At 47.6% G+C, this 23,997-nt stretch overlaps 1 protein-coding gene across 1 annotated transcript in view; it reads right to left on the minus strand.

The window, feature by feature from the left end:
* Positions 1 to 4,591: 4,591 nt before the first annotated feature.
* The window catches only part of ATP6V1B1 (ATPase H+ transporting V1 subunit B1), a 30,265-nt gene continuing 10,859 nt past the window's right edge, over positions 4,592 to 23,997 (minus strand). The window contains exons 4-14 of the mRNA XM_087723713.1: positions 20,915 to 21,008; positions 18,011 to 18,088; positions 16,859 to 16,998; positions 16,558 to 16,659; positions 13,585 to 13,682; positions 11,611 to 11,734; positions 11,366 to 11,516; positions 8,513 to 8,595; positions 7,400 to 7,504; positions 6,768 to 6,897; positions 4,592 to 5,013 (exon numbers count right to left, since the gene is read on the minus strand). Of these exons, the coding sequence (XP_087579839.1) occupies positions 4,853 to 5,013; positions 6,768 to 6,897; positions 7,400 to 7,504; positions 8,513 to 8,595; positions 11,366 to 11,516; positions 11,611 to 11,734; positions 13,585 to 13,682; positions 16,558 to 16,659; positions 16,859 to 16,998; positions 18,011 to 18,088; positions 20,915 to 21,008 (1,266 nt within the window). The 3' untranslated portion in view covers positions 4,592 to 4,852. The remainder of the gene's footprint in view (positions 5,014 to 6,767; positions 6,898 to 7,399; positions 7,505 to 8,512; positions 8,596 to 11,365; positions 11,517 to 11,610; positions 11,735 to 13,584; positions 13,683 to 16,557; positions 16,660 to 16,858; positions 16,999 to 18,010; positions 18,089 to 20,914; positions 21,009 to 23,997) is intronic.

Raw genomic sequence — 23,997 nt, forward strand, 5'->3', positions numbered from 1 at the left:
CCCCTCCTCCTCTAGCACTGATTACATTACCTAGCTTGGTCATGAAATGTCTGCAAATAATCCACTGAACTCAGAGAGCACCAAGAATCCCACAGTCTTCCTCCTCCTCCCCCTCCTTCTCCTCCTCCTCCTCCTCTTCTTCTTCTCCTCCTCCTCCTCCTTCTTCCTCCCCCCTCCTCCTCTAGCACTGATGATATTATCTAGCTTGGTCATTAAATGTCTGCAAATAACTCACTGAACTCAGAGAGCACCAAAAACACCACAGTCTTCCTCCTCCTCCCCCTCCTTCTCCTCCTCCTCTTTCTTCCTCCCCACCCTCCTCCTCTCCCGCCCACTCCCTCCTAGCACTGAGGATGTTCCCTAGTTGGGTCCTGAAACGCCTGCAAGAAAACCACTAAGCTCAGAGAGCACCAAGGACCCTCTTCCCCCGTTCACAATTGAGCCAAATATTCTCCTCCCTTTGCTGTCGTATCTTTTCTTCTCTCGGCAGGACAATCTTTCCGTCCTGCCGCGGGGCCTCCTTCTGGGAGCGACTTCCTCTTCCGTTTTTGGAGGAGACCGAAAGTGCAAGGGGAAGAGGCCACCAGCAGCCCCCGCCCCACACAAAAGTCCCCATCCCTCCAGTAGATACACACTCATCTTCATCAAATGTCAGCAACTTCCTTCCCCTTTGGAAAGAATTAAAGCGTCCTCAAAAAAAATGAAACCATGATCTGCTTCTAGATTGAACTGGAAGAGAAGCCGGGGGGACTTTAATGGGAAAGGATTAAATCATCATGAGCCAAACCTGTCCATCAGCGGAGGTTTTTGTGAGCCACTGGTCCAGAATGGTACTTATAGGCTTCCCTGCCTGAGCAGGGGGTTGGACTAGAGGACCTCCAAGGTCCCATTCCAACTCCCTGATTCGGTCTTCCCTTATAGCAGTGTTTCTCAACCTTGGCAACTTGAAGATGTCCGGACTTCAACTCCCAGAATTCCCCAGCCAGCGAATGCTGGCTGGGGAATTCTGGGAGTTGAAGTCCGGACATCTTCAAGTTGCCAAGGTTGAGAAACACTGGACTAGACGCTAAGCGTTGTTAACCTGGGAGTTGAAGTCCAGACATCTTCAAGTTGCCAAGGTTGAGAAACACTGCCTTTATAACCTGGATGGCAGCGCGAAGGCCTCTCTTATTCTACACAGGCAGTCCTCCACTTACAACGGTCCATTGAGTGACCGTTCAAAAGTCAGAACAGCATTGGAGAAAGTGGCTCAGGGCCGCGTTTCACACTTGTGACCGATGCAGCGTTCCCCATGGCCACCTGATCAAAATTGAGTGGGTCTGTTCCTGTTTACGACGGCCGCCGTGTCCCCGGCTCATGCGGCCTTCTCGCGAGCCAAAGGAGAAGCCAGATTCACAACTAACTGTGTCGCTATCTTAACCAGCCGCAGGGGTCCCCTTAACAACGGTGGCCAGGAAGGTCGTAAAGGGGGGCAAAACTCAATAACTGTCTTGCTTAGCAACAGAAATGTTTGTGGACCTAAGCTGAGGTTTATCTGTAATTGTCCCTTCCTTCTACAGCTCTTCTGCCCTTCCAGCGCAGCCCCCTTCCCCCTTACCTCCAAATGGGGCGAAATCAGGACCTTCCATGGGGCAGAAACCCCCAGATCCCCCTCTGCCTTTTCTCCTGGAGTGTCTCCACCGCTTTCTCTCTTTCTCGCTCGCTGTCCTTCTCCCTCATCTAACAAAAGTGAAGCTGGGTTCTTCCTCCCAAGAAGGTCACATGCTGGAAGGAAGTGAAACCTTCCTCCCCCCCCCCCCCGCAGCCCGTCACAAGGATGAGCAACATCACCCTCGTGTGGTTGTGTGGTTTGATGTCCTCCGTGTCAACTATCCCACCTCAAAAAAAAAGGAAAACACGCTCGGGAGCTTTGAATCCCCCAAACTTTACTGGATCCACCATTTTGGGACTGAAGAGTCAAAACCAGCTCTGGTTTTCCCGCACGAATGCTTGCCTAGGTGAACAGTAGCTCTCCCTTTCTCCCCCCCCCCCCCCCCGAGTGATTACACCGACCAATTATGAGACACCCTTTTGTTATGGGAACCGTCCATCTCCTTCTCTAGCACCTGCAGTCGTGACCTTGATGGTTTCCAGGGCTCTTTCCATCCGATCCGTGGACGAATTCTCAGCACTCCGTGCCACCCTTCCCTCCCTCCCTCCCTCCCTCCCCTCCTCCTCCTCCCTCCAGGTCATTGGCAAGTTGAATAGCGATAAGGTTTGAAAGAAGCAAAGTGGTTCAATCGTGACCTTCACTGGATGGGATGAGCCAGAGGTCTGATTCAGAGGGACACCCCTAGTGTTCTTCTAAAGGGATCCTCATCTCAGACTGTTGATCCCTTCACATGCCCCCGCCCCCCCTGAAGATGGTTTTGGATCAGCAGGATCCAAAACAGGACCAGGGGGTCTCCCGTTGGAGAGAATTTCACAGTCAACTCTCCCCCCAACTCTTGAGTTTCTCCATCCTTCCAGCAGTCAGGAAGCGTTGATGCTTCTACCCCCATCATTTGGTTCCTTCTACGGCCAAAGAGCAGAAGCGAGCAGAGTTAAAGGCTGAGGACCAGGGATGTCCACCGTGTATGGGGGGGAAAGAACCAAGATGGCTGGGGAATTCTGGAAGTTGAAGTCCACAAGCCTTAAAGTTCCCAAGTTTGGACACCCCTGGTCTAGGGGGATGAACCATGAGCTTCGGCAACACAAAAACACTGAGGTGACTTTTGGGGAGGAAGTCTATGCTTGGAAAGGGTCCAAAGGAGTTTTTCCTGCCCTTCCCCCCCCCCCCCCCCCCCGTGTTAATTGTGTGAATTAACAGTTTGCCCAGGAGATAAACAAGGTCACGGAGTATCTCATTCATTCAATCGTTCAATCGTTCAATCGTTCAATCGTTCAATCGTTCAATCGTTCAATCGTTCAATCGTTCAATCGTTCAATCGTTCAATCGTTCAATCGTTCAATCGTTCAATCGTTCAATCGTTCAATCGTTCAATCATTCATTCAATCAATAAGAATAGAGCTGAAAGGGACTTTTGAGGCCTTCTAGTCTAACCCCCTGCTCAAGCAGGAAACCCTAAACCATTTCAGATCAATGGCTGTCCAATCTCTTCTGGAAAACCTCCCCTGATGGGACCCTCACAGCTTCTGGTGGCAAGCAGTTCCACTGGTTAATTGTTCTCCCTATTAGGAAATTGCTCCTTAATTCCAGGTTGATTCTCTCCTTGATGAGTTTCCAACCGTTGTTTCAAGGACAGTGGTTGAAGGTGCTTGAAAAGTGGAGGCCGAGGTCAGCTGGCAACTGGAGTGTATGCTGATTGGACCATGTGACTGGAGACTCGGGGCGGGGGGGGGAGTGACAAAGTTTTACTGTTTAATTGGGTGTAAAAACTGGCAGGAAATTAGAACTGGTTTTCCACCAAGTCTGTGCCAATTTGGTATGTCCCCATAAAATGTTCTTTGAGGACTTTGCCCGCCTCGGAGTTCTTATTGAATGGGATATATACAGTGGTGAAATTCATTTTTTTTTTTTACTACCGGTGTGGTGGGTGTGGTGTGGTTTGGTGGGCGGGGCTTGGTGGGCATGGCAGGGGAAAGATACTGCAAAATCCCCATTCTCACCCCACTTTGGAGCCAAACAGAGGTGGCATTTGACGGTTCTCCGAATTACTCAAATTTTCTGCTACCGGTTCTCCAAACTACTTAAAATTTCTGCTACCTGTTCTGCGAACTATTCAAAATTTCTGCTACAGGTTCTCCAGACTACTTAAAATTTCTGCTGCTGGTTCTCTGAACTACTTAAAATTTCTGCTACCGGTTCTCCAAACTACTTAAAATTTCTGCTACCGGTTCTCCAAACTACTTAAAATTTCTGCTACCTGTTCTGCGAACTATTCAAAATTTCTGCTACAGGTTCTCCAGACTACTTAAAATTTCTGCTGCTGGTTCTCTGAACTACTTAAAATTTCTGCTACCGGTTCTCCAAACTACTTAAAATTTCTGCTACCTGTTCTGCGAACTATTCAAAATTTCTGCTACAGGTTCTCCAGACTACTTAAAATTTCTGCTGCCGGTTCTCTGAACTACTTAAAATTTCTGCTACCGGTTCTCCAAACTACTCAAAATTTCTGCTACTGGTTCTCTGAACTACTCAAAATTTCTGCTACCTGTTCTGCGAACTATTCAAAATTTCTGCTACAGGTTCTCCAGACTACTTAAAATTTCTGTTGCCGGTTCTCCAAACTACTCAAAATTTCTGCTACCAGTTCTCCGAACTACTGAAAAATTCTGCTGCCGGTTCTTCGAACTACTGAAAATTTCTGCTACCCGTTCTCCCGAACTATTCAAAATTTCTGCTACTGGTTCTTTGAATTACTCAAAATTTCCGCTACCGGTTCTCCAGAACCTGCTGGATTTCACCCTTGGATATATATTACTTGGAACCCTGACATTAAACCGGCTCTAAGTTCCCACCGGTTTAAAAGCTTTGTAGTTTGCCAAACCCGTGAGAGTGTGGAAAGGAAAGGAAGTCTAATGACAGAGAGGAACCCAGAAGAAGTTCTCAGAACTTTGTTTGTTTTTATTTGGAATCGGACAGCGTGTATCCCCAATTGTTGCGCAGCCCGAAAAGCGAGTGGGTGGTCTTTTTGGACAGCTGCCAAGCAGGAAGTCGAGATATGGGACTCAGGGACCTTTGCAAAGTGGAGTTTGGATTGGATTCCAATGCAAGAAACGGGCTTCGTATCCCGAGAAGCGTCTTCTCCCCATCTGCTGAGCACGTTTGAGCCCAGCTCTCTCCTGAAGGAGGGTTCGGACAGGCCGGGGTTCAGAGCGCTGTGTCGGAGCCTGGATTTCCTTTGGCCTCCCGGGGATAATATTCAGCCAAGATGCTTTCCGGGATCCTTTTCAGCAGTTCTTTGGGGAAGATACGGAGCAACTGCCATCCTATGTCCAAGGACTCGAAGATGGTCCTGTTCTCGTAGGCGCCTGGGAGAAGCCAACCACAAAATCAATTACGAAGGGCCCAAAGTTTTATATCAAAATAGCACTAGCAATTGCCCTCGGATTTTTATACCACTTCACAGGGCTGTCCAGCCCTCTCTAAGGCGGTTTACAGAGTCAGCCTCTTGCCCCCCCCACCCCCCAACCATCTGGGTCCTCATTTGACCCACCTCGGAAGGATGGAAGGCTGAGTCAACCTTGAGCCGGTCAGGATTGAACTACTGGCAATGGGCAGAGTTGGCCTGCAATGCTGCTTTCTAACCACTGTGCTACCACGATTCATCTGTCATCAATGATTATGATAGATGATAGATGATGGAGGATGGATGGATGGATGTAGATTAGATATAGATGATGATATAGATATAGATTATATAGATATAGATATAGATATAGATATAGATATAGATATAGATATAGATATAGATATAGATATAGATATAGATATAGATATAGATATAGATATAGATATAGATATAGATATAGATATAGATATAGATATAGATATAGATATCGATATCGATATCGATATCGATATCGATATCGATATAGATATAGATATAGATATAGATATAGATATAGATATAGAGATATAGAGATATAGATATAGATACATAGATTAGATATAGATGATATAGATATAGATATAGATATAGATATAGATATAGATATAGATATAGATATAGATATAGATATAGATATAGATATAGATATAGATATAGATATAGATATAGATATAGATATAGATATAGATATAGATATAGATGATATAGATATAGATATAGATATAGATATAGATGATATAGATATAGATATAGATATAGATATAGATATAGATATAGATATAGATATAGATATAGATATAGATATAGATATAGATATAGATATAGATATAGATATAGATATAGATAGAAAGATGGATGAAAATAGAGAAAGAAAGAGAGAGAGAGAAAGAAAGATGGATGGATAATAGATAGATGATGGATGGATATATAGATAGATAGATAAAAAGATGGATGATAGATAGATAGAAAGAAAGGATAGATAGATATAGATAGATATAGAAGATGGATGATAGAAAGATGGATGATAGAAAGAAAGAAAGAAAGAAAAAGAAAGGAGGAAATCTACATCTAAATGATAGATATAACTTAGACTTATATAACACTTCACAGTTGTTTACAACCCTCTCCAAGCGGTTTACAGAGTCAGCCTCTTGCCCCCAACAATCTGGGTCCTCATTTTACCGACCTCGAAAGGACGGAAGGCTGAGTCAATCTTGAGCCGGTCAGGATCGAACTCCTGGCAGTGGGCAGAGTCAACCTGCAATGCTGCAGTCTCACCACTGGGCCACCAGGGGGTCATAAAATGAATTTTATTCCTTAATGCTGCCTCCCTCTTTCCTTGCAACGTTAACAGGCTCCACAATGGGCTGAGAACCAGAGGAACGACAGTCACGCTGAAACTTAAGTCAATCGAGTAAAAATAGCAAAGGGGAGGAAATATTTCACTCAGACTTCCTCCTCCCATCCCACCCCAAATAGGTCACCCAACCTCACCCACACGTCAGAGAAGAAGGTGGGTGAGTTCTCAGCAAGGATGGGAAGAAGCTTCTGAAGAGCTGAAGAAGCTTCTTGGATGATGAGGAGCAATACATCTTCAGAGAAGTCCAGTTGTCTCTTGGGGAGGGGGAAGGCACTTTTGGGGTCCCCCTTGTCCATGGCTTCTTCCCCCCATACCTTGAGCAATGAACTGCTTCTCAAACTTCTGTAGGAACTCCAAGTAGAGGAGGTCATCCGCCGAGAGGGCCTCTTCTCCCACCACAGCTTTCATGGCCTGGACATCTTTGCCGATGGCGTAACACGCATACTGGGCGCAAAGCAAGACAGTCACTCGGAATCCTGACCTGGGTCACATCAAGAAACGGGGGGAACGGGGACAGACAGAAGCCCCTCTGGACAGATGTGTGTGTGTGTTTGTCTTCCAGATGTACCCCCCAAAATTATCTCTGTTAGGTAGTGCTAACCACGTATGGTACAGGTGGTCCTTGAACTTAAATGGAGCTCAACATTTCGGTTGCTAAGGGAGAGCTTTGTTGAGCCCCATTTCACAACCTTTCTTGCCACCGTTGTTAAGTGAATTCCCTGCAGTTCTTAAGCGAGTTATTTAAATACAATACAATACAATAGCAGAGTTGGAAGGGACGTTGGAGGTCTTCTAGTCCAACCCTCTGCCTAGGCTGTTATTTAAATACAATACAATACCAATACAATAGCAGAGTTGGAAGGGACGTTGGAGGTCATCTAGTCTAACCCCCCCCCCCCAGCCCAAGCAGGAGACCTTCCACCGTTTTGGGCCAGATTTCTTTTACCAATTGATTGGAAACATCTCCGTGGTCCTTCCTGGTCATGCCTTCTCCAATGGCTGATTTCATCAGACGGGAGAGAGACGGCAGCACGTTGATGGGGGGATAGATCTGCGGCCCAAGAAAACGCAAAGTCACAAAGGGGACAACAACGAGGAATCTGTTTTGGGGAGAGCTAAGATCCCCAGATCAAATGGGAGTGGAGTGGAAGAAGATCCTTAGAGCGCCTAAGGATCTATCTCTATCTATCTATCTATCTATCTATCTATCTATCTATCTATCTATCTATCTATCTATCTATCTATCTATCTATCATCTATCTATCTATCTATCATCTATCTATCTATCTATCTATCTATCTCTCTCTATCTATCTATCTCTGTCTATCTATATCTATCCATCTATCCATCTATCCATCTATCCATCTATCCATCTATCCATCTATCTTGTATCTTACTATCTTACTATCTATCTATCTATCTATCTATCTATCTATCTATCTATCTATCTATCTATCTATCATCTATCTATCTATCTATCATCTATCTATCTATCTATTTATCTCTCTCTATCTCTCTATCTCTCTCTCTCTCTCTCTCTCTCTCTCTCTATCTATCTATCTATTATCTGTCTATCTATCTATCTATTATCTATCTATCTATCTATCTATCTATCTATCTATCTATTATCTATCTATCTATCTATCTATCTATCTATTATCTATCTATCTATCTATCTATCTATTTTCTATCTATCTATCTATCTATCTATCTATCTATCTATCTATCTATCTATCTATTATCTATCTATCTATCTATCTATTATCTATCTATCTATCTATCTATCTATCTATCTATCTATTTTCTATCTATCTATCTATCTATCTATCTATCTATCTATCTATCTATCTATCTACCTAATTAAATTTAGAAAGGTCTTCTCTGTGAATCTGATGGCTCCTGGAGGGGATGAAACTGGCCCCATGGTGCCTTGTCTCCTGCTGGTCCCAGGAGGTGGTTTCACGGGTCCCAGGAGGTGGTGGTGGAGCAGGAGGACCTCTGGACTCTCTGATGCACCCACAAGGACAGCAGGAGGAGGAGGAAGAGCCAGAACATTTACCTGCCTATTGTGAAGCTGTCGGTCCACATAAATTTGCCCTTCGGTTATGAAGCCGGTCAAATCCGGAATGGGGTGGGTGATATCTGCATGGAGACAGAAGAAGCCATAAGCAGGGTCAGAATGACAGAGTGGGATATGGGCCTTGGAGGTCTTCTACTCCAGCCCCCTGCTCAGGCAGGAAACCCCCCACCATTGCAGAGAAATGCCTTCTCTTCTTGAAAGCCTCCACTGACGGAGCCCCCACCACACCTGAAGGCCAGCTCTTGAATAATCATTGACTGATTGTTCTCACTGTCTCCTTCCTTTTAGGTGGCTTCTCTCCTTGATGACGTTCCACCCATTGCTGCTTCTCCTGCCTTCGGGGTCCCCTCCTTGATGACTTTTCCACCCACCAGACCCTTGAGCCCAGCAGAGTCAAGAGACTCCAGAGCCACAAACGAAAGTCTCCCTCTGCTTCCTCCTCAGAACCATCCCTCTCGACTCATAATTCACCCAGCTGGTGTAGAGGTTCCTCTCTGGTTTCAGAGTCCCCTGAGAATTAGGAGAACCTGTGGGGCACCGAGGAGGAACTGGGACCGGGGTCTTTTCGCCTGCTTCTCCCTTCCCACAGCTTCCCATCGACGTTGGACTGGAGTGCAGAGCTCCAGATCAGAGCACCTGAGATAGGTTGCGCTTGGAGGCATCTGGAGTAGGAAGAGGCCAGGAGGCAGCAGAGGCCCAGCCTTCTTGGTGGGTTGGTGGGTTGGCCTGTTCCCCAGGAGAGCCTCCCTCAACATCATTTTCCGGGTTGGGACGCAGGAGGATTCTTGGGGAGCCCTCGGTCTGTCTGGGGCGGCACCGAATGACGACGGAGTGCAAGGAATTCTCTCTCTCCAAAGAGGCCAGAATTGTTTGGTGTTCAAGTTAAAAAGCATCTGGCATTGGGGTGGGAGGAGGGGGTGCACTGGATCCATCCATCCATCCATCCATCCATCCATCCATCCATCCATCCATCCATCCATCCATCCATCCATCTATCTATCTCTATCTATCTATCTTCTATCTATCTATCTATCTATCTATCTATCTATCTATCTATCTATCTATCTATCTATCTATCTATCTATCTATCATCTATCTATCATCTAGCTATCATCTAGCTATCTATCTTCTATCCATCTATCTATCTATCTATCTATCTATCTATCTATCTATCTATCTTCTATCTATCTATCTATCTATCTATCTATCTATCTATCTATCATCTATTTATCTATCAATCTATCTGTCTGTCTGTCAGTCTGTCTGTCTGTCTATCTATCTATCTATCTATCTATCTATCTATCTATCTATCTATGTATCTATCTATCTATCATATATCTATCTATCTATTGTATCTATCATCTATCTGTCTATCATCTATCTATCTATCTATCTATCTATCTATCTATCTATCTATCTATCTATCTATCATCTATCTATCTATCTATCTATCTATCATCTATCTATCATCTATCTATCTATCTATCTATCTATCTATCTATCTATCTATCTATCTATCTATCATCTATCTATCTATGTATCTATCTATCATCTATCTATCTATCTATCTATCTATCTATCTATCATCTATCTATCTATCTATCTCTATCTATCTATCATCTATCTCTATCTATCTATCTATCTATCTATCTATCTATCTATCTATCATCTATCTATTTATCTATCATCTATCTATCTATCCATCCATCCATCCATCCATCCATCCATCTATCATCTATCTATCTATCTATCTATCTATCTATCTATCTATCTATCATCTATCTATCTATCTATCTATCTATCTATCTATCTATCTATCTATCATCTATCTATCCATCCATCCATCCATCCATCCTTCTAGGATAGGATAGGATAGAAATAAGAATGAAAGGAATAGAACAGAGCAGAGCAGAATCAAATAGAATCAAATCACAATTGGAAGGGATCTTGTGGGTCATCTAGTCCAACCCTCTGCTGCCCAAGCAGGAGACCCTACGCCATTTCTGACAGAGGGCAGGCCAGTCTCTTCTTCAAAAGCTTCCAGTGGTGAAGCTCCCACAACTTCCAAAGGCAACTTCTGTCCCATCGGTTGATGGTTCTCACTGTCAGGAAATTCCTCCTTATTTCCAGGTTGAACCTCTCCTTGTCCAGTTCCCATCCATTCTTCCTTCTCTGGCCTTCGGGGGCTTTTGGAAATAGTTTGACCCCTAACTCCTCTCTGTGGAAGCCCCTCAAATATTGGAAGATGCCCTCACGTCTCCCCTGGTCCTTCTCTTCTCCAGACCAGCCATGCCCAGTTCCTGCAACCGTTCATCGTCTGTTTTAGTCCCCCGTCCCCTCATCCTCCTGGTTGCTCTTCTCTGCAGATAGACTGATAGGTGATAGATATAGATTTGTCTGTGTGTGTGTGTGATATAGATTTAGATATATTTCACTAGTCCTATTGATGTATTTTCTTTGTGAGTTTTTTTGCCTTGTTTATTTTATTGTTCCATTAGTTTACTTTTGCATTGTTGTTTTTTTCCTTCTTAATTTTGATGACGGATCCTCCTCCTTCCAAGAGAACCTCAAGGCAGACCATCCTAAGTTAGAGCCCCGGGTGCAGAAGCTTGTGAACATGGGCAAAACTCACAACTGTCTTGCTTAGCAGTGGAAAACCTGAGAGTCAATTGTGGCTGTAAGTTGAGGACCACCCAGGTTGCATTTCCTTTGTGATCCCAGAGCCCCCCTCCCCACTTTCCCAGCACGGCGTCTCCAGACCCCCACATGGATTTCTACCCCAGGGGTCAGCTATCTCGGCCGAGAGTTTGAGCTCTTGCTGCCCTTCCTCACCATCGTTGGGCATGGTCAAGATGGGTATCTGCGTGATGGAGCCGTTCCTGCCCTCCACCCGCCCTGCTCGCTCGTAGATGGTGGCCAGGTCAGTATACATGTAGCCAGGAAACCCCCGTCGTCCAGGGACCTCTTCTCTGGCCGCGGAGACCTATGGAGGGAAGTCCAAGAGACAAGAAGCCGGGTCTGACCCTTGACCCCCCATCTCCATCCTCCCCTCACCCGTCCAGCACTGACCCACTGACCTCCCGCAGGGCCTCGGCGTAGGAACTCATGTCGGTCAAGATCACCAGAACGTGCTTCTCACACTGATAGGCCAAGAACTCAGCGGTGGTCAGAGCCAGACGGGGGGTGATAATCCGCTCGATTCTGCAGGAGAATACCACAGTGGGAAGGGGCCTCGGAGGTCTTCTAGTCCAGCCCCCACCCCCTTCAAGGAGGAAACCCTAAGCCATTTCAGACAAAGGGCTCTGCGATCAATTCTTAAAAGCCTCCAGCGATGGAGCATTCACAACGTCTGGTGGCAAATTCTGTTCCCCTGCTTAATTGTTCTCACTGTCAGGAAATTCCTCCTCAGTTCTAAGTCGCTTCTCTCCTTGGTTAGTTTCCACCCATTGCTTCTTGTCCTGCCCCTCGGGTGCTTTGGAGAATAGCTTGAGCCCCTCAAATATTGGAAGACTGCCGTCATGTCACCCCTAGTCCTTCTGTTCGTTAGGCAGGACACACCCCATTCCTGCAACCGTTCGTCGGAAGTTGTGGGAACTTCATCACTGGAAGCTTTCGAGAAGAGACTGGGCTGCCATCGGCCAGAAATTGTGTAGGGTCTCCTGCTTGGGCAAGGGGTTGGACTGGATGACCCACAAGGTCCCTTCCAACTGTGATTCTATCACAGAGCCGAGGTGGCGCAGTGGTTAAATGCAGCACTGCAGGCTACTTCAGCTGACTGCAGTTCTGCAGTTCGGCGGTTCAAATCTCACCGGCTCAGGGTTGTCTCAGCCTTCCATCCTTCCGAGGTGGGTAAAAATGAGGACCCGGATTGTTGTTGGGGGCAATATATGCTGACTCTGTAAACCGCTTAGAGAGGGCTGAAAGCCCTATGAAGCGGTATATAAGTCTAACTGCTATTGCTACTGCTATTCCATTCATACTTTATTCTATTCCATTCTATTCCATTCTATTCCATTCTATTCCATTCTATTCCATTCTATTCCATTCATTCTTTATTCTATTCCATTCCATTCTTTCTTTCTTTATTCTATTCTATTCTATTCTATTCATTTTTATTCTATTCTATTCCATTCCATTCATTCTCTATTCTATTCTATTCTATTCCATTGTATTCCATTCATTTTTATTCTATTCCATTCCATTCTATTCCATTCCATTCATTCTCTATTCTATTCTATTCTATTCCATTCTATTCCATTCATTCTTTATTCTATTCCATTCCATTCTTTGTTTCTTTATTCTATTCTATTCAATTCATTTTTATTCTATTCTATTCCATTCCATTCATTCTCTATTCTATTCTATTCCATTCTATTCTATTCCATTCATTTTTATTCTATTCTATTCTATTCCATTCTTTCTTTCTTTATTCTATTCAATTCATTTTTATTCTATTCTATTCCATTCCATTCATTCTCTATTCTATTCTATTCCATTCCATTCCATTCCATTCCATTCATTTTTTATTCTATTCTATTCCATTCTATTCCATTCCATTCCATTCATTTTTATTCTATTCTATTCCATTCCATTCATTTTTATTCTATTCTATTCCATTCCATTCATTCTCTATTCTATTCTATTCCATTCCATTCATTCTCTATTCTATTCTATTCTATTCTATTCCATTCCATTTCATTCCATTCATTTTTATTCTATTCTATTCTATTCTATCCTATCCTATTCTATTTTATTCTATTCCATTCCATTCATTCTTTATTCTATTCTCTGCCTATCTATCTATAGAGATAAAGGTATCCAGTGCACCCCCACCCCAATATCACTGGAGGCTTTCAAGAAGAGACTGGACTGCCATCAGTCAGAAATGGAGTAAGGTCTCCTGCTTGGGTGGAGTGGGGTTGGACTAGGTGACCTCCAAGGTCCCTTCCAACTCTGTTAATCTAATCCTAGCCTCCAAGCCCCCCCCGGGGGGGCCTGGGCGTGCTGTGGTTGCCATCATCCTGTCCCCCAGGACCCAGGCTGTGACTCACGTGGGGTCGTTGGCCAAGTTGAGGAAGAGGCAGACGTTCTCCATGGACCCATTCTCCTCGAAGTCCGACTTGAAGTACCGAGCCGTTTCCATGTTGACCTGCCAATGAAGAAGACTCTCGTGGAGCCGTTGGCCAGAAGACGAGGACCATCGCCCCCTCCTACCCGTTACTCCTCCCTTTCAAGCTTTCATGGATTCAGTTTGGGGCAGTGTTTCTCAACCTTGTCAACTTGAAGATGTCTGGACTTCAACTCCCAGAATTCCCCAGCCAGCATTCGCTGGCTGGGGAATTCTGGGAGTTGAAGTCCGGACATCTTCAAGTTGACAAGGTTGAGAAACACTGGACTAGACGCTAAGCGTTGTTAACCTGGGAGTTGAAGTCCAGACATCTTCAAGTTGACAAGGTTGAGAAACACTGGACTAGACGCTAAGCGTTGTTAACCTGGGAGTTGAAGTCCAGACATCTTCAAGTTGACAAGGTTGAGAAACACTGGTTTAGGGTATCGGACCAAAACACAGAAAATAAAGGGGAAGGAAAATAATTGAGCTGTTGTTGTTGTTGTTTTTAAGTCTGTGGGTGGAGTATTTCCCTTGCTGGTTCAAAATCTGGCTTCTCGCCTTCAAGTAGATTTAGCCAAAGATGTTCTGATTCGGGTTAATGTCAGGGTCCCAAATAGCATCCGAAATTAAATCAAACTCCAAGGCAAAGCATTCCTCAAAGTCCCAATTGATGAAGAGAGCCATGTTGGCACATCTGGGAAAACCCGATTCTGAAAGCTTCCCGGTTTCCCCCACCCAGTTGAAAGTCCAAGGTCTTGGCCCCCAAACCCACAGGCCCATCCCACGGTCCAATCCCCCACTGCCACGCTGGCAGCTTCCTCCCATCCAGTTCCGGTCAGGTGCAGAGGTGCAGAGACAAAGGATGACCTTGGCTTTCTAGGAAGAATGTTGTTATGGCTACCTATCGTCTAACTCCTTACAATCCCTCCTCCCATTTTGCCACCATAGAAGAATAATAGAAAGTGTGGCAGATCAAGGATCCAAAAGAAAATATGGTTGCAGGCCTGACAGATGTAAGATTGTAGATTGATTCTCCAAAAAGTCTTTATTGGGGTGTTTCTCAACTTTAGCAACTCTAAGATGTATGGACTTCAACTCCCAGAATTCCCCAGCCAGCAAGCTGGGAGTTCAACTCCACACTAAGAGTTGCCACATGTGAAAAACTACAATAAAACACATTCCTAGAATCCCGTTTCTTAATTCGCCTCCACTGAATACCATTGTTAAAATCCCATTTAAGTTTTCACTCTAGTAGTTGTGTGATTTCTGCACTAAAGGAAATGAAAGCAGGATTCCTTCCTTCGGCAAACTTCCCTAATGCCGGCTCTAAATTCTTTGCACAGATAACTTTGTCAAAGACCAAAATAAGGGGAACCTAATTAGTTCCCCAAACTCTAAACATCTGTCAAGAAATGATCTCTTTTTTTTTTGCAATGTGGTTATTTACGATGGGTCCCAAAATGGGGAGATTTTTTTAGAGTTCCTTTAACAAAATGCGTCGAAAAATTCAGGAAAAGCAGATTTTCTGTTTAAAAGTGGGGGCATTTTCAGGTCCTGAGTGTTTATGTGTGTGGCGGGGGGCGGGGGGGATACATAAGACTCCAGGAAGAAGGAAAATCAGCATTTTTCAGGCTTCCGTCCTATATATATATATATATTTGTCCACTTGAGGGCACAATCAGAAAAAGATCTTGTTGTGGAATTAAAAACAAGGGTTGTGCGAATTATTGCTCTGAAAACCCAGCGAGATGGAAATTATTTCCTCCATTTTGGAAGTGAAAGTCTTGTCAAGAATTCTTCTCTTCTCTTCCCTTCTCTTCTCTTTCCTTCTCTTCTCTTCCCTTCTCTTCTCTTTCCTTCTCTTCTCTTTCCTTCTCTTCTCTTCCCTTCCCTTCTCTTCCCTTCTTTTCTCTTTCCTTCTCTTCTCTTTCCTTCTCTTCTCTTCTCTTCCCATCCCTTTTCTTCTCCTCTCCTCTTCCTCTTCCTCCTCTGTTCTGTTCTGTTCTATTCTATTCTATTAATTTTCTATTCTGTTTGGTATTATCTTCTCTTCAATCTTCTCTTCCTCTCCTCTTCCTCTTCTATTTCTATTCTATTTGGCATTATCTTCTCTTTTATATTATCTTTTTTTCTCTTCTCTTCATTTTCTATTCTACTTGGCATTCTCTTCTCTTCCTTTCTATTCTCTGTGCCCAAAGGTGCTTTTTTTCAAAAGGAAACGGGACTTCCTTGATGTTTTCCTTGAAAACCTTTTGCTTCTCATCCAAGAAGCTTCTTCAGTTCTTTAGCTCAGTTCAGTTCTTCAGAAGGAAGAGGAGAGAGGAGGGGAGGAGGGAGGAAAAAGACTGGGGGCTCCTTGATGCTTTTTAAGCTGGGCTGTTTTCTTGGAGGCGTTTCACAACCCAACTAGTGCTAGAAGGGGTGTGTGTTTGCTCTCTATTTAGATACAGTGTCTGCAGCTTGGAGGGTCGGTGGTAGTCCCAGTCCTGATTGATTGGACATCTGTTTACTCTTGAATTCTTTGTCTTGAGTTGGGGATAGATAGAAGCCGCCAACAACGGCCCGGTGTTTGCTGCTTATCCTCAATTATGGTCATATGACGAGGACTATCTGGGATGTTAGAAGTGGGGCTTGGGAAACTGGGAGGGAAACTTTGAAGGAACATCTCAGCCAAAGGTCCTTCAGTGGGAAACAAGGGATGGTCTCGCTGTTTCTGGCCAAGAGGAGGTCCAGCATCCAGAAAGAAGCATCTCTTTCAGACCAGATTAACAGTTGGGAGGGACCTTGGAGGTCATCTAGTCCAACCCCCCCCCCCCCCCGCCCAAGCAGGAGACCCTACACAATCCAGCCTCTCCTTGAAGGCCTCCAGTGGATGAAGTGGTTTCCAGAGCCCTCGGCGGAAGACGGGACTTACCCCCATGGCAGCGAAGACGATGGCGAAGTTGTCCTCGTGGTAATCCACCACGTCCTTTGATTTCTTCACCAGGCCAGCCTGCCTGCAGATCTGAGCTGCGATCTGGGACGAAGAGGAAAGGAAGAGGCCGGGAGAGGCAGTGGAAGATGGGAACGGCAGTCAGTCGGAGAGCCAGGACTCCAGCCTCAGCAACTGACTTTGGCACTCCCAAAGGATGGAAAACCCTCTCTCCAAAGACCCTCGGGAGCCATCCTGCTCCCCTCCTATGGAGCAAAAGGGGGGCTCGGGGGGGAGGGCGTACCTCGTTGTGGGGGAGACCAGCGGCGGAGAAGATGGGGATTTTCTGTCCTCGGGCGATGCTGTTCATGACGTCGATGGGGGAGAGGCCCGTCTGGATCATCTCCTCGGGGTAAATGCGGCCTTGAGGGTTGATGGGCTGCCCTGCAGAAGGGAGAGAGGGAGGAGATGGAAATGAGAGGAAGGAGGGAGATAGGAAAGGAAGGAAGGGAAAGAAGGAAGGAAGGAAGGAAGGAGAAAAAGAGGGAGGGAGGAGGGAAAGAAGGAAGGAAAAAAGAGGGAGGGAGGAAGGAAGGAGAAGGGAAATGAGAGGAAGGAAGGAGATAGGAAAGGAAGGGAGGGAAGAAGGAAGGAAGGAGAAAAAGAGGGAGGGAGGAGGGAAAGAAGGAAAGAAGGAAAAAAGAGTGAGGGAGGAAGGAAGGAGAAGGGAAATGAGAAGAAGGAAGGAGATAGGAAAGGAAGGAAGGGAGGGAGAGAGATGGAAACGGAAGAACAGGAAAGGAGGGAAGGAAGGAAAGAAGGAAGGAAGGAGAAGGGAGGGAGGGACGAAGGAAGGAAGGAGAAGGGAAATGAGAGGAAGGAAGGAGATAGGAAAGGAAGGAAGGGAGGGAGAGAGATGGGAAAGGAAGAATAGGAAAGGAGGGAAGGAAAGAAGGAGAAAAAGAGGGAGGAAGGAAGGAAAGAAGGAAGGAAGGAATTATCCCAGTGTAAATCTTAGTGCTTAGTTTCTGAAGGACTAAAGACACAATTTAGTCTTCCAAAGGGAGGCTCCTTGGCCCCCTCCCTGCTTCCTCTTCTTCTTCAATGCTTTTGCCAAATCAAAGCCCAAAGGGGGAGACCTTCCATTTCTTAAAATCACCACCCACAAGTCGTCCTTTTGAAGCTCTTCCTCCCTCCTCCCATCTTCTCCCTTGTTCAGTTGCAAAACAGAAAAGCAATACTTGAGCCACCATGCCTGGCTTCCCCAAATGATCTCCGTTTAGTTTAATGTCCGAAACCTGCACAAAGCTCGGCCAGGGGCTCAACTCTCCCACTCGGCCCTTGGGGTTCTTCACCCAGGAGGCTCCTCCTGCCACGATTCCTAGCCCCACCCTGCCCTGCGCCCCCTCCTCCCTCCCCCTGCCCCACCCCCGCCAAGCCAACTGAGGGGCCTCACCGTTAATGTCCAGGAAGTCCTCGGCCATCACCACGGGGCCTCTGTCGATGGGCTTGGCTGAACCGTTGAAGACTCGGCCTGCAATGAGAAGAGACCCTGCAGAGGAGCACCCCAAAGATCTGGGTGAAGGATGTGGGGGGGGGGGCAGAAGAGAGGAAGGGTCAACTGTGATTGGAGAACCTGAACAGGTGGACAGTGTCTTTCAAACTTAGCCCAACCGAAGGAATGCCACCTCAAGGAGCTTCAAGACTTTTGGCTGCATCAACAGAGGGATGGAATCAAGATCACATGAAAATACCACTTTATAAGGCCTTGGTGAGGCCACACTTGGAATATTTGCATTCAGTTTTGGTCGCCACGATGCAGAAAAGATGTTGAGACTCTGGAAAGAGTGCAGAGAAGAGCAAGAAAGAGGATGAGGGGACTGGAGGCTAAAACATATGAAGAACGGTTGCAGGAATTGGGTAGTATAATGAAAAGAAGGACCAGGGGAGACATGATGGGAGTCTTCCGATATCTCAGGGGCTGCCACAAAGAAGAGGGAGTCAAACTATTCTCCAAGGCACCTGAGGGCAGAACAAGAAGCAATGAATGGAAACTAATCAAGGAGAGAAGCAACCTTGAACTGAGGAGAAATTTCATGACAGTGAGGACAATTAACCAGTGGAACAACTTGCCACCAGAATTATAAATGCTCCAACACTGAAAGTTTTTAAGAAGATGTTGGATAACCATCTGTCTGAAGTGGTGTAGGGTTTCCTGCCTGAGCAGAGGGTTGGACTAGAAGACCTCCAAGGTCCCTTCCAACTGTGTTGTTCTATATGAAGAACGGTTGCTGGAATTGGGCATGGCTGGTCTAGTGAAGAGAAGGACCAGGGGAGACATGATAGCAGTCTTCCAATCTCTCAGGGGCTGCCACAAAGGAGAGGGAGTCAAGCTATTCTCCAAGGCACCTGAGGGTAGAACAAGAAGCAATGGGTGGAAACTAATCAAGGAGAGAAGCAACTTAGAATTAAGGAGAAATTGCCTGAGAGGAACTGATCAGTGGAACAACTTGCCTCCATAAATTGAGGGTGCTCCATCACTGGAGGCTTAGAAGAGATTGGGCAGCCATTTGTCTGAAATGGTAGAGGGTCTCCTGCTTGATCAGGGGGTTGGACTAGAAGACCTCTAAGGTCCCTTCTAGCGTGGTGATTCTAAGCGTAGCGTTCCCTTCAGAGAAGAGGAAGTCAAGCTATTCTGCAAAGCATCCAAAGGCAGGAGAAAAAGCAATGGATGGAACCTAATCAAGCAGAGAAGCAACCTAAAACGAAGGAGGAATTTTACAATTAACCAGTGGAACTGCCTGCCTCCAGAGGTTGTGGGTGCTCTGTCACTGGAGGCTTTCAAGAAGAGATTGGACAGCCACTTTTTTCTGGAATGGCAGAGGGCCTCCTGTTTGAGCAGGGGGTTCGACTAGAAGACCTCCAAGACCCCCTCCCCTGGTCATGTCTTCCAGCTCTGTTATTCTGTGATGGTGCCTCCAACAGGACCACCAGAGAGCAGCTGAATCCAGGTAATGTCACCCCAGAAGAGCCCCATGGAGGCCTTCATGTGCAGACCCACGGATGACCCGGCCCAGAAGAGCAGAGCCATCCAGGAGGGCGTCCAGATAGCTTCACAGCTCTCCCAAAGGGGAAGCCAGGCCGTTTCTCCTCTTGAAGGCCACACCAACTCTTTCTCCAATGGCGCGTCTTCTGTCACCGCGCATCAGGCGATCTTTTGCTGGAAAAGAGCAAGGCTCGGGAGATGTTGGGTCACATCACCGTCAAGAGGAGCCAGAGGGCCTCGGATTGCCCTCCCCATCCTCAGGTTCCTGCAGCCCTTGACTTGGAGATCCCCCAGATCATGGCAACCACAGGTAGCTTCCCTCTCCTTCCCCCCCCCCCACAATCCACCTGAAAAGGAGCTTCGGTGGACCAAGGGTCTTGGATTCAAGAGCTGCTTCATTTCCATGGGGTTCCCCTCCAACCCCCAAGATCCTCATCGCTCTGTGTCCAGACTCAGAGAAGGAAGACCAGCCTGGAATCTTCTCTTCCCTCAAAGGCAGGGGGTTGGACTAGAGGACCTCCCGGGTCCCTTGCAACTCTGTTGTTCTAGGAAGCTTTTATGGTGGCTTTCTTCTCCCCTTGGTCCCTGGGGGCCTTCCGGTAACTCAGGGGTGTTAAACACAAGGCCCCTGGGCCGGATCTGGCCTGTGATATGGACGGTCCGGCCCACGGGGCCATCCTAGAAAATGTAAGGGTCAGGCCGGTGTGGCTTCGGCCATGTCTACCCAGTGCGAAGAGGAAACATACCAGCATACCACCCAGTCGGCCATGCCCAGTGAGTGACATCAAGCTGTCCACGCCCACCCAGTCAGCCAGGCCCAGTGAGTGACATCAAGCTGGCCACGCCCACCCAGTCAGCCAGCCCAGTGAGTGACATCCAGCTGTCCACGCCCACCCAGTCAGCCACACCCACCAGTCGGCCATGCCCAGTGAGTGACATCAAGCTGTCCACACCCACCCAGTTGGCCACACCCCCACAGTCAGCCAGGCCCAGTGAATGACATCAAGCTGGCCACGCCCACCCAGTCAGCCAGCCCAGTGAGTGACATCCAGCTGTCCACGCCCACCCAGTCAGCCACACCCACCAGTCAACCATGCCCAGTGAGTGACATCAAGCTGTCCACACCCACCCAGTTGGCCACACCCCCACAGTCAGCCAGGCCCAGTGAATGACATCAAGCTGGCCACGCCCGGCCGGCTCCCTGAGGTCAACCATAGCCCAGATGCAGCCCTTGATGACAATGAGTTTGGCACCCCTGCTGGACCGTCCTGGAGCCACCGATCGTGGTGATTCACCCAAAGAGGCGCCACCTACCCAGCATGTCCTCGGAGACCGGTGTGCGGAGAATGTCTCCCGTGAACTCACAGGAAGTCTTGTGGGCATCGATGCCAGATGTGCCTTCAAATACCTGCAGAGGCAAAGGCCACAGAGCCCATCACTGGCCATTAAGGAGGATTAGCAGCAAAAGGGCTTCAGCGCCGCTTCCTGTCCAGGACCCCCCTCCCCCCCTCCCTCCCTCCCTCCCTGCCCATGCCAATCATTCAGGACCCCCCCCCTTTCTCTCTCTGACACACACACACACACACACACACACACACACACACACACAGACGGTGGGACTGCCTGGTCCGACCCCTTGCAAGATAATCTTCACACCTCTGCCACGAGTGGGTGGATGCAGTGGGGAAATTCTATTTTTTTACTAAAAATGTGGGTGTGGCATGGTGGGCGTGGTGTGGTGGGTGTGGCATGGGTGTGGGTGTGGCATGGTGGGCGTGGTGTGGCGTGGTAGACGGGGGCAGGGAAGGATACTGCAAAATCCCCATTCCCACTGAATTCTGGGGCCAGCCAGAGGTGGCATTTCCCGGTTCTCCAAACTACTCAAAATTTCCGCTACCGGTTCTCCAGAACCTGTCAGAACTTGCTGGATTTCCCCCCTTGGGTGGCTGGAGCTGTCTCCTCTCCTGCCCCATGTCCAGGACAGGTCTAAGCCCCTTCCACCCAGTGATGTGTGGGGGTCGGAGGATTGGCACCCCAAAGGTCTCCACCCTGGAGGAGCAAAGGTTGGCAGACGCCCTGCTGAGGGTGCCAGCAGGTCAACCCTGCAGCTGCCTGGAAGCAGCTGGGGCAGAGGGGAGGGGGGCAGAGGGGGCAATTCTCCCAGGTGGACCTTCAGAGGGGAAAGGTCAGCAACTGGCCAAAGACTAATTCCCTCCCCTACTCCCCTCCCCAACTTCTGGGGGTAACTTCTGTTCCACTAATCAATTCTTCTCACTGTCAGGAAATTCCTCCTAAGTTCTAAGTTGCTTCTCTCCTTGATGAGTTTCCACCCATTGCTTCTTGTCCTGCCCTCAGGTGCCTTGGAGAACAGTTTGACTCCCTCTTCTTTGGGGCAGCCCCTGAGAGATTGGAAGTCTGCTATCATGTCTCCCCTGGTCCTTCTTTTCATTAAACTAGAGATATCCAGTTCCTGCAACCGTTCTTCGTATGTTTTAGCCTCCAGTCCCCTAATCCTCTTTGTTGTTCTTCTCTGCACTGCAATCTTATCCAACTACCACATCTCAGGTCCTTGGGGAGGGTCCCCAGGGGTGGACAACAATGCCAGACCCCGTCCCCACATCTGGCTGGCTGTGCAACCAGCCATAATCGTTTCATCTACTGCCTGACTCCTGGTGTCCCTTGGAGGGGAAGAAGTTGGCCCGTAAAGCGCACGGACATTTAACAGATGACTTTGTGTTCTCCCTGCTCTTTTCCAAAGCTCTCCAGGACGAGGGGCTGCTGGAAGGCAGGATAGAAACAAATGAAAAGAAACACAGATAGAGAACCTCTAGGTGGCCCTCAGAAAGAGAGGGGCTGACAGGACCCTAAACTCAGTGACCCAAAGCTCCCTTCCAGTGTTCAGGGTCAACTTGAAGGCACAAGGGACGGTCCGAAACATCACGAGGGCAGCTGCCAGGATTCTCCCCGTGGTTGGTGTGTTTTGGGGGCGCCTTTGGCCATCGACCGGACCCTGTGGGGACCCTGCTCGGTGTGGGAAGTCCAGAAGACCCCCCCCTCCCAGGAGCCGCTTTGCAAAATCCTCTTCTGGAATCCAGCCGACAATCCTTCCTTTGAGACCTCGGCTGAGAGTTCGGGCCGCTCTCCAGAGGGAGCCACGTGCCAGCTTGAGCCTAAGCTGCCTGCTTTGTCCCTGCAGCCCTGCTTTCTATTTAGAGCCACGGAGCCAGCCGCCACGCGTGCGCTGAATCTCCCCCCCCCCCTGCTGGCTCAATCCAGCTGCCAGCTGACTGGTTGGCACCCGGGACGTGAAGGATTAGCCGGCCTTCTTGGAACAGGCATCCTTCGCCAACCCGATGCCCTCTCCGTGCCCTGGGGTGCCCTCCCTGCCCTCCTCGGCCCACGTGGCCACCGGATTTCCCCTGCACGGCTGGGCAACGAAGGACAGGATGGCAGAGTTTGAGGCCATGCCATGACCTAATGGGGACGGAAAACCCTCCCGGGTGGAGTGGAGGAAGTTCCTGCAGCAGCTGCGATTGGGTGGGCTTAACAGGGACAGAATAACAGAGAAGGAAGGGGCCCTGGAGGTCTTCTAGACCAGCCCCCTGGTCAAAAGGGGGATCCTGGGTCATTGCAGACAAACCCTTGTCCAATCTCTTCTTGAAAACCTCCAGCGATGGAGCCCCCACCACTTCTGATGAATGATTAATTGTTCTCACTGCTGGGGAGTTTCTCCTTAATTCTAGCTTGGATCTCAAGGAAGGAAGGAAGGAAGGAAGGAAGGAAGGAAGGAAGGAAGGAAGGAAGGAAGGAAGGAAGGAAGGAAGGAAGGAAAAGACAGAAGGAAGGAAGGAAGGAAGGACAGAAGGAAGGAAGGAAGGAAGGAAGGAAGGAAGGAAGGAAGGAAGGAAGGAAGGAAGGAAAAGACAGAAGGAAGGAAGGAAGGAAGGACAGAAGGAAGGAAGGAAGGAAGGAAGGAAGGAAGGAAGGAAGGAAGGAAGGAAAAGACAGAAGGAAGGAAGGAACGACGGAAGGAACGACGGAAGGAAGGAAGGAAGGAAAGAAGGAAGGAAGGAAGGAAGGAAGGACAGAAGGAAGGAAGGAAGGAAGGAAAGAAGGAAGGAAGGAAGGAAGGAAAAGACAGAAGGAAGGAAGGAACGACAGAAGGAACGACGGAAGGAAGGAAGGAAGGAAGGACAGAAGGAAGGAAGGAAGGACAGAAGGAAGGAAGGAAGGAAGGAAGGAAGGAAGGAAGGAAGGAAGGAAACGCTTAGCAACAGAAATTTCGGGCTCGCTTGTGGTCGTATCTTGAGGACTGCCTGTAGTTACCATGACTTTCTCTGGTGCAAATGTCCCGAAGTCGGCATTCAGAGATGTTTATGACGGATTGGGTTTCTATC

This window comes from Thamnophis sirtalis, unplaced genomic scaffold, assembly GCF_051295495.1.
Source record: "Thamnophis sirtalis isolate CommonGarterSnake01/CBP01778 unplaced genomic scaffold, rThaSir2_p1.2 scaffold_10, whole genome shotgun sequence".
NCBI lineage: Eukaryota > Metazoa > Chordata > Lepidosauria > Squamata > Natricidae > Thamnophis > Thamnophis sirtalis.